General features: G+C 42.2%; 1 protein-coding gene across 2 annotated transcripts; it reads right to left on the reverse strand.

Annotated features, from left to right (window-relative positions):
- Window positions 1-740: 740 nt before the first annotated feature.
- On the reverse strand, window positions 741-10087 carry bmp4 (bone morphogenetic protein 4). Of its 2 annotated transcripts, none has more exons than XM_023277337.3 (4): window positions 9815-10087; window positions 5738-5860; window positions 4661-5025; window positions 741-2430 (listed from the first exon to the last, which is right to left on the reverse strand). In XM_023277337.3, exons 3-4 carry the CDS (start codon window positions 5016-5018, stop codon window positions 1577-1579), a joined length of 1212 nt encoding a protein of 403 aa, XP_023133105.1. In that variant the 5' UTR covers window positions 5019-5025; window positions 5738-5860; window positions 9815-10087; the 3' UTR covers window positions 741-1576. The 2 variants fall into 2 exon arrangements, with proteins under 2 accessions (XP_023133105.1, XP_035807356.1); XM_035951463.2 differs by having other exon boundaries at window positions 4661-5073.
- Window positions 10088-17588: the final 7501 nt, after the last annotated feature.

Below are 17588 nucleotides of genomic sequence, written 5' to 3' on the forward strand. Positions count from 1 at the left end.
TCTTGTTAAGTTCTGACTGAGCAAAAATGGAGGAATTTGCTTTCTGTCTGTCTTTCCTGAGACAGATAACACTTTCATGTTGCGTTTTTAATCTTTACAGAGCCTTTAAAAATGCGACTACACTGTCGTCTTCAGATTAAAGTAACGTCCAGCGGTTCACGGTGATGTACAGGGCACTGTTTGAGACAACAAAGCCCAGCCAACGTCCCCCAGCAGTTCAAAGGAGTCGCTCTCTCTAAACATTATCATATAATTTGGGCCAGCCGTCAGCTTGTAAATAAGTGATGTAGAAGCCCATTGTGTGATGGGGCACAGGTTGGAGACAGGCGTCTTTGCTCTGCCGGCATGAGCCGCTGAAGACAAAGGCAGGAGACAGAGCGTCTAACCTTTGATTCTTCTGAGGACTCAGCCGCCTTGTATGAGGGCAGGACGCATCAGCCACAATCATGCCCCCAATGTGGGGACGTCAGGAACAATAGAATCACTCTCACACAGTCGGGCTGAACAACCCACCCCGACTGCAACTGGACTAGCGAGTATCCAACATCACGTTAGCCTAATTGACATAAAAGTGAAATTTGAGAACAATAAGGCCTGCTCACTTTGAAATGGCATACCACTTCTAAGAAAGGCTTCTGTTATTAAAAATTATACAATACGATGGAGAAAACGTAGAATTACAGGGTAAGAATTTCTACTATTTTCCTTTGATGTAGCATCATTCAAAGCTGGTGTGATAGTCGATAATAAACCAAACATTGTTTTATTTTGGAAGGAAAAAACATGAGAGAAACTCCTCTGCTTGTCGGTTTCATTTTGTAAAAAGTGATTTGAACACAATTAAACAGCCATCAGGATATAAATAACTATTCTTTATAACCAAATTCATGTTACAAAAGTAATACCAATATTGTCAGCTTTTATTCTTGTAATTCCTTTTTGTGGATACTTATTACAGATATTTTATAATAAGGTAAAAATGATTTTGTTTTAAAGGCCTTATTAAAATAATAAGTTTGATATTGATGAAAGCAGGTTAATTAGAGCCAATGCACAATTATTGCAAGTGTTTTAACTGATTCCTTGAAAAATTTATGTTGTGACAAATTCACGCAGTGCTCTAATTTATGCAAAATTCACAAAGGGTGTATTTGTGATATGATTGAATGTGTTATTGTAGGCAATCCATGTTTTTTTAAAATTATTTTTCCGTATATATGAAAGCAATAAATATTACCACTAAATAAACTTTACTTTTTAGAGTGTTTTTACTATTTTCTCAATAAAAAAAACTTATACAATCTAATGTACATTATGAAAAGTTGTACAGCTTTTTTATGTTTAAAATAAGGACTCAATTTATTTTTAATATGTAGATATAAATATATATATTTTGTCAAAATATATGATCATATTGTCAAAGAAACAAAAAAAGTGAGACAAACATACACCTCATAAAAGTTATAAATAAGGGTCCAAGTGAACATTTTTTGGGAGTAAAGACCTTCTGATTTGTTTTAGCATCCGTGTTGCTTTTTTTTCCAAGTCCAAGTCCAAGTTTTAGTAAGTTTGTGTGTTAGCGGCAGCCGCAGCCCTCCACTACCATTTCCTGGTAGTTTTTTAGGACCACCTTGTCGTGTTCGTCTAGGTAGAGCATGGAGATGGCGCTGAGCTCTGTTGGCACACAGCAGGCCTTGGGAATGTTGTTGTTCACAGAGTTCACCAGTGTCTGAACAATGGCGTGGTTGGTTGAGTTCAGGTGATCTGCCAGAGGAAAGGGGCATTCCCCGTGGCAATAATAGGCCTGGTAGCCAGGAGGCGCCACTATCCAGTCATTCCAGCCTACATCGCTGAAGTCCACGTACAGTGCGTGGCGCCGGCAGTTGCGGTTGCGCTTACGGCCCCGTTGTTTGGGGCTGCGCTTGGTCCGGCGGGTCAGCGGGTGACCCTTCCCATCGTGGCCAAAGGTCACCAGGAGAGGGCGTAGCTGCTCCCAGTCCTCGCCGGGCTCTTGGTGCAGCGAGCGGCTGATGCGGACGTGTCGGCCCTGGTGGTGCGGAGTCTGGTTGAGGTGCAGAACCTCCACTGCCAGTCCGTAATTAGGGAGGCGCTCACGAGTCCAGCGCAGCACGGCAGGGCTGACGTCGAAGCTCTCCCAGCGCGAAGCGTTGTGGTGCACGAGTCGCGTATCCAGAAGCTGCGTGATCAGCTGCCCGGGTCGCGGTGGTTTTAGCACCTCGTACACATTTATCCGGTGAAGCCCGTGGCCGTCTGAGAGGGAGTCGGCCAAGGCCTCGTCGATCTGATGGCGGTAGAGCCTCAGTTCCGCGGAGGACAGCAGCTCATCGTCTGGGATGCTGCTGAGGTTGAAGAGGAAGCGAAGCGGCGTGGATTCTCCATCGTCCAGTTCGTGCACCCTCTCCATGTGCTCTGAAAGTAGGCAGGAGAAAAATCTTTGCTGAAGTCCACAAGTCTATAATGTTCGATAAATCAGTTATTGCAATGTGTAGAACGAATACTCGAAAGATATGAAGTTTGCATGAAGATATCTTGTTACAACCGTATCAGTTGCCATTCAAGGTTCAAGCAATGTCATCAAATACACCAGTGAAACATAGCTTTGAAGTTCTGATCTGTGTTAACGTCACACTTCCTCACTCTTACCAAGTCTTAATTGACACTAAAGAATGTACATGCACATTTTTCAAGGCCTCTAGGGTATCCACAAGGATAAATATATATCGTCCATGTTTCCTTATCTATCTATAAGGATTATACTGCCCTTCTCTCAATGCCTTTCCCTGAGCACTTTGCTGAAACATGCATTACAAGGAGGGTGGTGATTAACGTACCACAGCTACAGTATAAACACAGTGGAGGCTCCCTGTTCCACGCACAGTCTGCAGATTTCTGGCAAGATCACCATTGTTGGGGAAAGGAATGTTGTGTCTACTATTTTCCTGCTCAATCCACCCCTGTTATTTCACACCCAGGCCCTAATCTTACCCAGGTGGTTCTCATTATTAAAACCTGCTGTGTTTTTGATTAGCTCTGCAGTTTGTTCACTTAAGACATTTATCAGTTTCATCATGAATAATCATTAAGGACTCAGACAATACAGTAGAATCTCGTTTTCCTGAAGCCCACAGGAAAGAAGATCTTGCGAGGGAATGTAGCGTATTCAAAGTATGAAGTGTGCATGCACGCACCTTCTCTATGACCTGACTGCTGTGTAGTTTAAGCTTATGAAAGGAACAGTGATGGCACCTGTTGCACCCAGTTAATAAAAACTACCACCATCTTTTTTAGATGAATGGTTGCAACCTTGCCTGTAAACATATCTCCTCACCTAACTGTCCATCTGCTGGCGACTGTAATGCCTCCATGTGTTTTGGACAGATCAGTCACACTATGGCACAATGGCGCTTCCATTAAAGCGAGCACTCCCACTCAAAAGGCTTCAAAGCGTATTATTAACATAGTTTAGCAAAGGAGAAGGAGGGTAAATGCTCATAGAGAGGAGTGCAAACCCATACACGAGCACACATGTGTGTACATTGCATCACAAGGCAGAAGAAGTTCCTCCTCCTGCAAGGAGTGCTCCTTCTCCCGCCGCTAGCTTTGGTAGGCTGCCGTGTACGTTGGCCTGCGCTACCACTAGCAGTGTGTTTGACAAGCTCCATTACGGCTGATTCATCCCTCCTTCCTCACTCCTCCCCCTAAGTGTGGACATGTTCTGCAGCCCTAAAAACCTTCCCAGTTTTGTCGGTTCACTATGCCACATGATCAATTCCTCTCTTTACATCATCTCTGTCTGTCTGTCTGCCAATCTCGAAGGTTGTTTTCAAGCATTTACCAGACATGTTTCGGGCTATCTTTCCGAGCTCAATTTACATCGAACAGATCGGCTAGCCTGGACTTTCTCCAAGCCTAATTGAAACCTCTGCATTTGCTGCTAAAGCGAAGCAGTCACAATAAACAGAAACCCTTCTAGCGTTTCAGTCTCTCTATCACACCAGCTTCTGAGATGGTTTTTCCATCTCTCCAAAGAGCTGCTCTCAGCACCCACATTGTTGGCAGTAGGGGCTTTATTTAGAAGGCTGTAGAGTAGCATTAAAGATAATTGTATGTTGAGGAAGGTCCTTCTAAAAGAGCCATCCATATAAAGTGGAGACATGAGACAGGAGCACACTCCAATTCCAGGCCAAGAACAGACTTTTTTAAGCCATGATCTGCTGGGTGGGGTGAGAAGTGTAACTCAGTAATATGAAGGTATGCTTTTCCTTGAGCTGCTAACCAAACACGCAGAGCTTTTGTCAAATTAGGCTCTCAAGAGCTTGTCTAGCAGAATTTTTTTGCCCCTCCTCAGACAGTGTTTGGTGACCACATCCTTAGATTCCTTGGTTATGGCGAAATGGGTGGAGCGCTCTTACAATCATGTTTCAGGGGATGTAGGAAATTTTTTTTTACCCTCGCCCAAGCTAATGCACTACACTACTACCAAAATTATTGGAATTCCTGGCAACTGTAAGTATGGTGTAATGTTTTAGTGCTGACATTTGCATTTGTCATCCTTCTTCCTACTCATGACAACATTTCCTGCTTTCTCTTTTCTGCTTTTTTAAAAAAATTTTCCCCCACTTCATATGACTTCCCTTACCTTCATGGTGGAAACCCCTCACAGTGTTGGCCCGACTGGCTGACCTCTCTGGGTACTCAAAGGCAATGTCATGTGCTCCGGCCTCCTCAGCCTCCCCCGACTGCAGCCGATAGAGGTCCAGCAGGTAGCGAGGCACGGTGGCCGAGCGACTGGGCCGCGGCCGCCTTTTGAGGCCGAACATGTGCAGCAGCGTGGCCTCAAAGTCCCGCAACAGTTCATGGCTCTGAGTGGCCGAACGACCCTGCAGGCCAGGTACTTTCTTTTTCCCTTCTTCAGGTATCAGACTAGCATGGTTGCTCTCTCCCAGCAGGACTTGGCATATTAAAATGACCATCAGCATTCGATTACCAGGAATCATGATGTCTCTGGTGGGAGCAGCAGATGGAACAGGGAGATAAAAGATTAGGAAAGGACTGAACAGAGCAGGAGGGGGAGAAAACAAAAAGAAAAGGACGAGAAGGGGAGAGAAAGGCATCCATTTTAGGTAACACGTAAAACTTCCCTTTTTCTACATTTTTGTACATTTTCTCCAGCTGTAAAACCCCATCTTCACCCTCTGTTCCCACTAAGGGAACCCTAATTAGTTTCAATAGTCCAGCCTGCTTTGTTTACAGTAAAGTAGTCCCCGATCAGATAGACCACTTGCAGTTTATCTTTGGCAACATCCTCCAAAGGTAAACAGCTGGTTCAAGAACCCAACTTTTTTTTTTTTTTTTTTTGAATGGAATCTGAGGGCAATTCCTCCTCGCTCTCTCCCTCCCCTCTTGTCTCCTTCTCTATGATTAGACAAATAAAAGAGGCAGCCCTGGGGTCGGAGCAAATTCTTAACTCGATAAGGAGCTTTGGTCTCTCACAGTCTGCTCCAACCAAGAACTTTGTGCCACACTTTTAAAACAAAAGACTCTTCCTCATGCACGTCCCTTGACCAGCACCACATTGGGACCTTTAGTTGAGGCTTGGATTAATGCCACATAAATGAGTGATTCAGTGGACAGAGAGAAGAAAGGGGTGGGAGACTGCAAGATGTAGAAATGTGTCACATGCCACAAATTGAAATGGTATGGTCTACTTACTCACCGACAGAAAATAAAGCATGGGAAAACAGTCCATGTTTGTTGGGAGCAGGCAATGGACACGTTCTTCCAGGAAATGTTAGGTGGTGCTGGGCGGCTGCAGGAGAACGTTGGAGTGACCCTGTTCCTGAAAGATACAGTTAAGAAACACAGAGGAAATTATAAACCGAATGCCAACACTTGAGGTGGTAGTTACTTAAAGAGCAGCACACGAGTGCATATCTGCGTTAGCTTGTGTGTGCATGTGGGCAGGCGAGAGACCCAGTGTCTCTTTAAGGCTTATCATTTTGGCTCGTGGGTAAGCTAGCTATTTGCTGTAACTGGAATGTAAGGAGGTATGTGCCACAACACAGACAGCAGATCCATAATGCCTTGGACTCACCTCAGACAGAAAACACACCTAATTCAATTATTACATCTATTCTGGAAATTCACCAAAAACCCACTCAAAAAGTAGCTTATAACAGATAACCGCCAGCTTCAGCTGAAAAACGTCCAAAACACGTGGACCAAAGGGCAGATAAAATTACTTTGATGAGGAGTGGCAGAACCTACATCCAAAACAAGAGGGCTGTTTGCTTGCAAAAACTGTCTCCAAGTGAACTCACTCAGCTTCTATCCCTCAAAGCAACTGAGATCACCTTTTTCAGACAAGGAACTAAATACATCCACCTCAAAGGGCCTCATGTCTTGGTAACGCTTTCCCACTTGAAGGCAGGTTTTAGTGACGCTGATGACAGGGCCTGCTGTACTTTGACATCACTGTCATCAGTAGGAAACATTCAGCACTGATGTAGGTATGGTGTTCAGCAGGGTATATTCAAGTCCCTGATTTGATGAAACCATAGCACCAAGTGTATCTTACTGGAATTTAACTACAAAAAACTAAATTAAACAAATTGTGGCAGTTTATTGTGTAGCTTCTACTAATAAAACATTAAAAAAAACAGATTTATCCCCAGTTTCAACAGCCATCTGAGTCAGGTTTACCAGTGACAGCAATGCAGCTCTAATGATTCAGTTTTTTTGTGTAATTTCAGGTGATTAACGCTGCTGAAGCACACTAATAAAATGGCTGAATTTTTCGAGTAACCACAACAGCAGCACCACGTAACATTTCAGCTCCGGAGCAACATCTTCAGTCATCATTTGGAGCCTGTTCCACTGGAGAGCAACCAAGCATTACTACACAGTGAGGATGCATATTAGCAGCAAAACAGTGTGTGTATGTGTGCACAGCATAAAGTTTGTGGCTTTTTCAGTGTGCGAGCATGGCTGCCTTCGTATCAGCGCGATTATCTCGGCCCTTGCATGGCTCACTGTACATGCAATCAAGGATCTCTTTCCTAACTGCATTAGACTTTGACCTCCGATTGACCCTCCTTTCTCGGTCATGACACCAGATCTAGTGTGTGTGTGTGTGTGTGTGTGTGGAAAAAAACGAGAAATGATGAGCTAAATGGTGTGCATGCATGGGCGTCTGTACATGTGTACGAGTGTGTGCCACCACTGGTATGTTCGTGAGAACTGTGGCAAAAAAAAAAAAAAAAAGAGAGAGAGGAGGGTTCAGAACATGATCAGCTCTATTACCCATGGGGTGGGGGGGATAAATGTGTGTGTGTGTGTGTGTGTGTGTGTGTGTGTGTGTGTGTGTGTGTGTGTGAGTGTGTGTGTGCACATCTCTGACAACAAACGTTCATTGTACGGCGAGGGCCTCTCCCATGATTACAGGGATTCATAGCACTCAAAAACACTGACCATACAGAACATCTTGTAACTGTAACCAGCCACTGACAAAGCTGCAGGCTAAAACAGACAGACACTCAAAGTGGTGTGATGATGATGAAAGAAGATGTAAGGCAGACTGGGAGTAACTTTCAGCTCTAGAAAAAAGTCAGTGCGTTCATGTTTTCTGGCCTGTTTTGACCAGCGGTGGTAAAACATTACACCAAATCCTGTTAATTATTTCAACAATTCCCCCCACATTTATCAGAACTCATAAATTCTCCTCAACGGTGAAGCAGCACTCCTGGATATATAAAAATGTTTCAAGACACTCAACTCGGCAAGAGACAGAAGCACTTTTTGCAACAACAAATGCAGACCAGGGTGCAATTAGGCCATAGCAGTCAACTGCTCTTGGCTTTGCTCGATCCCCCTCGGCCTCTCCCTCTCCCTGTGTCTCTCTCTGACCACAGATAATATGATCAGACTATGCACATGGCTCTTCAGATGTGTTTCCTGAGGAATTTGACAGTGATGGTGGGAGGGAAGATGCGAATGGAAGGGAGGAGGGAGGAGGGCAACAGGTTACCACGGGAACAAATCTATGGCCTGATTTTATCACTTTAGATGCTTACAACAAGCTTAACAACATGACAATTGTGTTTATTATTCAGATGCTACGGTCATTTTCTTGTTAATGCTAACACCCTTTTTTTTTTAAATAGCACATTTTTATTATTCTGGTTCTCCAAATTGTGTCCTGCAATGGGCAAATGTGAAACATTAAATTTTTTTTCCAACAATAGAATTTCATTGCTTGTTTTCCTACCTCATAATAACTTGGTTGTAAAGCTAAAATGGGTTAAGCACTAACTGGGGCCTCACATTAAGCCAGTTTGCCAAAGTAAGTAAATAAATAAATAGAATTTAAAAAAATCTAATTTGTGTGGAAAACAACAGAGGCCTGTCAATTCTCTCACTGCAGGATAGTTTAGCAGGTTTAGGATTTTATTTTCTCCCAGTGAGCAACTCAACATTAAAACATTCACAGTCAGTGAGATCACTGAAAGGAGATTAATGGTTTTGTTAGCTGTATATTTGAAAGGCACGTAGTCTCGAGTAAGTGATGAGTTGTATGACTTGTCTGAGATTAATCCTGTCGAGTTTTTTTTTTCTTCTAATGTGCTTAAATCAAAGCACGACAAAATACTTTAGTAATAACAAATGTTTTCTAGTTTCCATGACATTTTTTTTCTTTGCGTAAAAAGGTAAAAATGGAAACATCAGGTGGCATCAATACCTGGACCTGCATTTTTCTGAAACGAATTTGAGCCTCCTTCTTTCTAGAAACACGTGGCTATTTATAATAAAATACAGACATATGTTTTTAAATATAAAATGCTTTCATACTCAACAGTTTGGCTCGGCTGTTTCCATGCGCTGCAGCAGAGAAATTCGAGTTGCAAAGTAAATCGTGTGCCAAGGACGCCATGCGCCCGCAGGCCGCAAAATGTTTTCTCTGCTGCAGACTTGCTGGATTAAATGACACAATTTCACTTTATAATCACTTGTTACAAACGAGTGAAAACATGTGAGTCTTTGTCATACGACGCCGTTGAACAATTATAAACCGGATTCACATCTGTGCCACTGCAATGTGTTGCCACTTGATGTTTTTGCAGACTTTGTTGTAACAGGGCAGAAATGTGCTCAGCAGACTGGCGCGATTACGCACGAATTATTGTTTTAAAAACGTACATTTGAAGCTGAAATTAAATCAAGTTAAAATGGTTTAATAAATGATGTTTTCTCTACATTATCGGCTCGCATTCTGAGCTCTCTCTCATCTCCATCGTTCGTATTACGCGTACCTTGACGACCACAGGCACATACAGGTGTGTAATGAAGCGAGATCAGTGTCAAACTTTGGAGAACGCTACAGATCTGCATGGTGTAAATATTTTAATTGTACCGAAGAGCAGGAAACGCCGGAAAATCGGACGCTCTGTTTGGAAATGACCTCACTATATTGGTTTGTCATTGCTCAAGTCTCGGGCACAAAAGGCTTTTAACCTGTTACACACTTGACCGGGATCACAGCGCTATTTGACGCAAACACACTCTTATTTAAGTTTGTCTTCATTTCTGCGGCAGCACGATTTTAATACTCATGTATCCTTGTAGATTTCTACCGGGATTCTGCGCAAACTCTCAGCGAAGTCGCCTAAACGCACACGAACAGCAACTTAAAGTCACACAATGTCAACGAGACTCCCCTCCTATATTATTCAAATGTGTCGGTTTGTAAAAGCTCCACTGCTGATAAGTGTGAATATGTCAGCTGATGAGCGCTTACCATCAGTAGAGGTACAGGTATCCTCGAATGGAATGAATATGAACGGGAAGGTGTAAGGCAGTCCAGGCGTATCGCCGAAAAAACGTCGAAATGAGCCTTAAAGGAGGAGCTGGGTGCCTTTTTGGCTCATTAATCCTTTGGCGACACCTCTACGCGGACAAGCAGCAGGGAAGGCCGGCGCTCGGGCTCTGCGGCGGGGTTTCCTATCCGTCTCCACAACTGTGCGTAAGGGCGGTGCGCAGGACGGACAAGGCTTTCCAAATGATCCAGCATCTATGGCCCCTTGCAGTTTTTATGTGTCCGCCCAATTTACCCTCCCTGCCTCCTCCTCCCTCCCTCTCCACCTCCGACCCCCACCTCCCTCATCTGTCTCAAACACCTTGGATAACCCCCCTTCTCTCCTCCTCCACTTTAAATAAAGACAACTCATTGCGCGCTGTTTTTTTCCCCCTCCTTCCGCATTATGCGAAACTTTGTGATTTGACTGTGAATAACAGCGGCTCAGTAGTCTCGATATGCATTTAAATGCAGAGTTCCAGACAGTAAAGTGACATCTTGGTAATTGCACATGTAAAATATTTGCCAGACTTCAAGATTAACAGAGCTAAAAAGCAATTAAGACTGAAAAGATGTCAAAGAAAAACCTAAACTCTACACTAATTTTCGAAGATCAGTGTTCCTTGAATGGCCATGTGCTTCACCTGACCATCATCACACAGCCAAAAAACTGTCAGAAAGACTAAAATACAAATTTGTGCTACTCTAGATGCATATAATAGAGATTTTGATGAGACAGCTTCCTCAAATCCCCATTTCAGAAGATTTTTGTTGTTTCGGCTTAGCATAAAGCTAAATTCATGTAGTTAAGTAAAGATAATTTTATATTTTTCTTTTGAAAGGATGATTCTGAGTATTTTTTGGATTGACTCCCATTATACAGGTGGAGCTGTGAAACAATGATTTTATTAGAAAGTCCATTGGGCTGCTCTTTCCAAACACACACACACACACACACACACACACACACACACACACACACACACACACACGCACAGACAATTACTTTAGTATTGATTAATGAAAGTACTGAAAATGCAAAGATGTTATCATTATGTGATCTGAGGTAATGGTATATTTTCATAGATTTTCTGTTCAATTAAAGTGCCGTAAATTGGCTTTGGATCTTTTTTTTTCTCGTCTTAGCATCATGTTCATGTTCTGAGAAAACCTCTGACGTAAAGATTAAACAGTAGCTGATACAGACCAGAAGTTCTGCGATGCTAATAACATTGTTTGCAAGTTAGTATATTTTTTCTGGTCCTCCTACTGTGTAATGTCAGGGTAGCTTAAAATCAGAGAATTTATTTGGGAATCATTATTGACTGATTGAGCTCCTCAGTCATGGTTGGAGAGTCTTTCCCCCTTTCAGCTCGACTCCAGGTAGGAAATTGGCACATTGTGTGCATCTGTACATTTATGTGTGTGGCTTTGTGACTCACAGCCACTTAGTTTCCTGACCTTCTCACCACATACCTCCTGCATTAGTCTTCATGCTGGATAGCAAGCTGTGATTGTTTCATTTCCACACCAGCACTAAAACCATCAGTGTTTGGTCTTTTTGATGGGGACCTTGTCAAATGCAATTTGTTATTGATGGGACTTTCTTGTGGCATCCATATATGATCAGTTTCACTTGTAAATTCTAAAGATTGGGATTAATCACCTGTTGTTGCACCAGTGTACTAAAAAAAAAACGAAACATTACTTTTTTATCAGCCTCAATGCAGGATTTGATATTCTAAGATTATTGAAGCTCTGATTTAAATTGAGTACAGATGAAGTTTCTGCAAAACACAAGTGTCGTAGCTCACTAGCACTTTGCAGACAGATGGATCATAAATAATGTCTTGTATTATTACAGTATTAAAGTTGCAACATTACTGCTTATATGTTACAACTTGCTGACAACTTGACAACCCAGTGCTGTTAAAAAGTGTGTTAGAACTGCTGTTGTCTTTTGGTATGATTTGCAACATTGTCAGTATTTCACATCATGTACTTGTGTAATTCCATTCACTTTTCCACATGTATCTATGCATAAAAATGTGTGGAAGGACACTTTATCATCTTCCCTCTGACTTTAGGTGAATTAACAATGACTAAATAATACCATTAGACCACCAGATGTTCCTGTGAGGTTATTGAGATGTACAGGATAACAAATTTACCTCAGGATGATGCACACCAGCATAACTTCAGACCACAAGATGCAAGCTGCAGATAAGCCTGAAAAACAGCTGCATCAAAACAAACAACAGCGATAGGAAGCAATGTGTTTTGAACAGATAAAGATCATCCTGTCCTGTACAGTAATGGAGAAAGAAACATTTTTTGGAAAAAAGAAACAGTTCATGCTCACGTCATATAACGGGACTTTTTATGATTGTTTTCTATTTGACGAAATGCTTTAGAGTTGTTGGAAAATGTAATTTGGAACCTAAAATGAGCATTTATCTAATATGATTTCGTACAGAGTTATTAATGATGTTGTTATTTTTAATAAACAAGAACTCATGTTGCACCAAACAAATTCCTTCCTGATGATAACAGCATCTAATTTTGTGGCCGATGTGTGTTTGATGTGAAATTCTCCACCATTTAAACAGAAAAATTACCCTTCAAACTACTACAATTATTCTAATGTTGAATATTTATTCCGGGAATTCAAAATTATCACATAAAAATGCACTTGTCTGAATACTGTTGTAAACTTTTATTGTTGCTGACACTGTTGTGCCATCAACAAACCATTTACTGTAAAGCTACAATGCAAGCAAATCAAAGTGATTTGATTCTATTTAGGAAGTGAGAAGCCTTTATTGGCATTTTTTAATATCTTTAACATATTTATGCCTCTTTAAAGAACTACACTTCGACTTTTGTTCACTATTGAATCCTTTAAGAAATCAGTTGCACACTAAAATATTCACAATGTCAGCTTGTTTTTCTTTTTACACACTATTATAGGTGGAAAACTCTATTTCATCCTTGTATTTTATCTCACAATGCAGCCTACAGTGGCTTGAGAGCCTCTTTGAGATTCTTCCAGAAGGGGAGCCTCAGACATGTTTCACCAACCATACTGCTGGGAGAGCAAGATATGCTGTGGATGTCCCTTCCTAGGTGTTGACCAGGCTTAGCCTCTTTGAACCCCCTCAGTTTCGAAGGAGATTACCAACTGCGGGTGGCTTAGACCCTCAGGGAGTAAGTGACCGGACTTGTTTTACCACGTACAAAATGATTTTCTGATCCTGCAGCGTTGGACTCTATTAGAAAAGATTCTAAAAATGTCTCATTTCAAACTGTATTGCAAGTGTCAATGTAATCATGAAAATTTGCAGAAAGTTCAGATCTCATAACTTTTCTTTGAGTGAGCTGAGCAGTCACGGCGCTCACTTACCTTCTGACATTTGCCTTTGGCCATTTGGGGGAAGAGGTCAGCGGTGCTTCGCTGCTTTCACGTCAGCTGGGAGTGTGGGGTGATTTCACCTCCGCGCTTGTGTCACTAAATCCTGCTCGGAGCCGCTCACCTGTGAACACCAGCCCTTAATCAGCGGCAGCTCAAAGGTGACCCAGCCGCCGAGACCCCCACGGCCCGATGTCATAACACACCTTCATTCTCGCTCTTTCCACGGCCCCTGAGAAGTGTTCACCGGTGCAGACACGCGCCACAGCCATTGATCAAACCTCAGCTTTCACTTAATGCTTGGATTTGTCACCGGAACATTCTTCGACGCAGCTGCCTCGCATTTCTTCGGACACTCGGGTTCACGCCATGCTGGTCCTGTAATCCCCCTAACCCAGCACCGGGACCTAAAAGTCTGTAAGTGGTGTGAGGGGTTAAGGGAGGGAGAAAGGACAAGGGGAAGAAAAAGTTTGAGGATGGATTGGACAAACTATTTTAATCCCTGTAATGGAATTGGCATGTAAACTCATGAACCTAGAAGTAAACAGAAAGAAAATGGAGAGGGATGGATGTTGAATTGGTCTGAGCTGTGTTGAAACTCGCTTCTTTCCCCCCCTTTAATAGAACAAAGATAGGTCTTTTCCAGCTCATCTCCTTCAACAGACATCCCTGCTTAGATAAACACTATGAGCTTCCTTTTTAGAAAGAATGTTAAGGATGAAAGTTACAGATTCTTCAGGTTTTGTCACTAAAAGTACAAAAATTACCCCATTGCAGAGAAATGAGTTTGCATTAGGGCTTAAAAGCAGCTGTTATCTCATATAACACTCTCACTGGAGAAGATCATCAGACCCATTATAAAGAGAGATCATCAGTGACACTCCAGCGTATGAGATTGAGCCTCGAATGATGTGGAGCTGTGAGTGACAGGACTTTAATGTCTGTCCATCTCCTGCCATCGCTGGTGCAAACCTGCCCCCTGCCAGATGTTATCAAAGGGAGCTGGTCAAGTGAGCTGCGGCGAGGGCCTTTTTAAGCCTTTTCCTTCCCTCTGTCAGGGTGCAGGGAGACACACTTGGGCTTCAACACTGTCCAGACGCTGCTTGAGTGGAGCAACGCCTGATGCTGGGAGTCTGGGGGGGATACACCGGGGAAACTTTCTCAATGGATTAAAAAGCTTTTTTATCACCATTTGGATTGGCACTTGAAGATACTCCTTTAATCTGAGAAGGAGGGGGGGGGGGTTGACTTTGCCCACACCACCGTCCCTAAGAGGCCGAGCTAAGAGGTAGCCAAATAAATTCTCCCAGCGGTGGTGGATGCTTTGCGATAGAGAACCTCACAAGTGTTGTGTTGTGGAGAGAAAAATAGATTAGACATGAATAGATGGAAATTGACCAGAATAGAACATAATTAAATATCATGCAACAAAGTAGACTGATACAGTGATGTGAGAGATCCTGTGACCTGAGCTTCAAAGTGAATATCTAGCATTCTCTTTGGACAAGACTGTGTAGCAGTCTCAAAATGAAGTCATGAAGTTATTGTGCAAAGCTGCTATTTGGCCAGAAGCTAAATAGCATATTTCACTGTATCAAACCAGAATAAAAGAAGGGTAGATGCTTTCCGAAATGTAGCAAATTCGAGTTTCAGCCAGTCTTATGGTACCTTAATGGATTGTGATTCATAGCAAAAAAATAGGTCAAAATTATTGATACACATCATGCTACAAATCACCTCTTTCATTCTATCAGTGTCTGGTCAGTCTGACCTCACAAATCATAAATGGACCACAGACCAGCCACAGCTGTCCCAACAAACCACTACGAAGTGAGACATCAACACGAAACCTTACAGACAGGAAGTGCAGTCAAAGCCTCTGCCCTCATTTCCAGACTTACCACTCCATTATATTGTATTTTCACTGCATCTCAATCGCTCCCAAAGTGGTCTAAGCCATCAAGAAGCATTTAAACAACTGTCAACTGTCTTCTCGAACCCTGACATTTAATACAGCATGTAAATCACTCCGGGGACCTGTTATTCTTTCAAGAATGTAATTACATACTTTCAAATAAAACTTGAAAGGGCCCAACAAGTTTTAAAATGCAGTGTGTGTTCCCAAGACAGCAGGAAGGAATTCCAAGCAGTTGGAATATGCTAACATCGCTGTGTGGGCGAACCATGGGCAAGAAGAGAAGAGAGTGTTGCAAAGGAAGAAGAAAAAGACAAAACACTTGACACACATTAAATCAATGGCAACAAAATGCTGAATTCACTAAATTCAGTTTTGCGTATTTTTGCCATTGTAGACATCAAATTACCCTTTGCTAAGTGCCATCTTACTGATTTTCTGTTATTACAGCATTGTGCTCTCTCAGAGCAGTTTATGGTGATGATAGAGGTAAATTTATTACCTAAGATTCTTTGTCTTTTTTGAGGTCCTCAGTTTCAAACAGGGGAAGAGAAAACACAGCACAACACATAACCTGCAAGCTCACAAAGTCATGTAATTTAATTATTTTTTTAATGATATACTCCTTTGCCCTGGATGTAATGCTCAGCTACTGTAGGCTACTGGTGTAAGCTAGCCTTTTAGAAATATTCATTATTGCAGCTTATTTTTGAGCAAATTAGCACACTATCTTAGACTTTTCTGGTGTTAGAAAACAGAAGTAAACAGGAGACACCAGCCTCTAAGTCTTTGCCAAGTATTACTATTACTTCATCCAGCTCCATTCAGCCTCAAATTATGCCTCATTTTAAGCCTTGATACAATTTAAATAGATTAATTGTATGACAATTCACCCCCTGTACAGTTGATGTAAATGGGTAAATTAACTCAAAAGACCTAAATATTTTTTCCAAGGTGTAAACTGGTTTATTTCTGCTGTAAAGTTGAGCATTTTAACATGGGGGTCTATAGGGATTGACTCACAGTTGGGGCCAGACTCAAGTGGACACTTGAGGAACTGCAGTTAATGGTATTTGCATGCTGGATTCATATTTCAGGCCTATAGGTTGCCACTTGATTCTAAATCATGTAGAAACAACAGAAAAATTCATTCATAAGTATAACTTTCTCGCATAATTCCCCTTTTTGAATCCTTTTTAAAGAGAAAAAGATTTGAACCTTCATTTGGGTTCGTGTCAAATGAACTGGAGGAAAGACATGTTGCGGTTATCATATTTTCCCTGTTTACATGATTTTTATCAAAGTTGACCACTATGTTCTTATTTCCAGCTAATGCCATGGTTGGAAAAAAAACACAGCATGATTATTAGTACATATTTTACAGGCCAAAGTGTTGAGTGGACTACTGGTCAGCTGCCATGGCCCTGCTTCGTACGTAATACTGAGCAGTCAGCATATTGACTGATTATGTGCTCGACTGATACATCAAAACACTAATAAAATCAACACGGATGGATTTATGAGGAGCAACTGGTCTGTTTATCAAACTTGGGGTCTGCAGCGTGAAGTGAATTTGTTTGTAATGTCAACACTGAACAACAGCTGGATGCAGAACAGAGGGCAGACATTTGTCACAGGAAACATGCTTGTGATTGACTTCGGGGTGTCTGTATTCATGTCTGTCACTTCACGTAACATGTGGCACTAATTCCGAATCAGTACAGCTACATTGTGTCGTATTCAAAGACAATCACTGCTTATTTGTTGTGGTGTAAACACACCTCATCAATTTTACAAAACCGCGGCCTGGTAAAATGTGTGTGCATAAGATATTTTTCTTACGTGAGGGCAGAAAAAAATCACCAGAGTTGCTTCTTTTCGGATTTAAAAAATGTCTAATAAATGCACTTTGACAGCAAAAAACTGAATTGTACGGCTGCCAGAAATGACAAGTTTCCGTTCAGCGATACGGTTTATTCGCCGGCTTAATCCAGTCTGAGTAAAGCTCCTGTTTGTGAGAATGTAAAGCTGTTCTAAGCGAGGCTCAGTATCCAGTGACTCACTCCTGACGTAATATTTCATGGTGCAGTCGGATGTTACTCTCAGGGGTGTCTGGCCTGCTGCTTGGGATTTGGCATGGAGCAGTAGGTGGTCAGGCGATTAGGTCACCGTGCTGCTCACAGATCCAGGAATGCTGTAACCCAGGTTTTGGGATCTTGCTGCGCTCCTGATCTCCCTGTGGGAACCGGTATGCTGCAGGCTTGTGCCACTTATGTTTGAGCCGAGTAGCCTCCAGGTTCCACCCAGCACCACAGAACCAAACAAGGAGGGAATTTAACACATTTTAAAAAAGAGAGAACCTCTCAACTTTGCTTTGGGGGCAGCGGCGTGTA

Source organism: Amphiprion ocellaris, chromosome 20 (genome assembly GCF_022539595.1).
Source record: "Amphiprion ocellaris isolate individual 3 ecotype Okinawa chromosome 20, ASM2253959v1, whole genome shotgun sequence".
Taxonomy (NCBI): domain Eukaryota; kingdom Metazoa; phylum Chordata; class Actinopteri; family Pomacentridae; genus Amphiprion; species Amphiprion ocellaris.

Excerpts from the sequence above, each read along its gene's own strand:
- bmp4 (XM_023277337.3), bottom strand. The coding sequence starts at position 5,018 with ATGATTCCTGGTAATCGAATGCTGATGGTCATTTTAATATGCCAAGTC. Across the intron at positions 2,431-4,660 it reads GAGGGGTTTCCACCATGAAG|AGCACATGGAGAGGGTGCAC; the intron begins GTAAGGGAAGTC and ends GCCTACTTTCAG.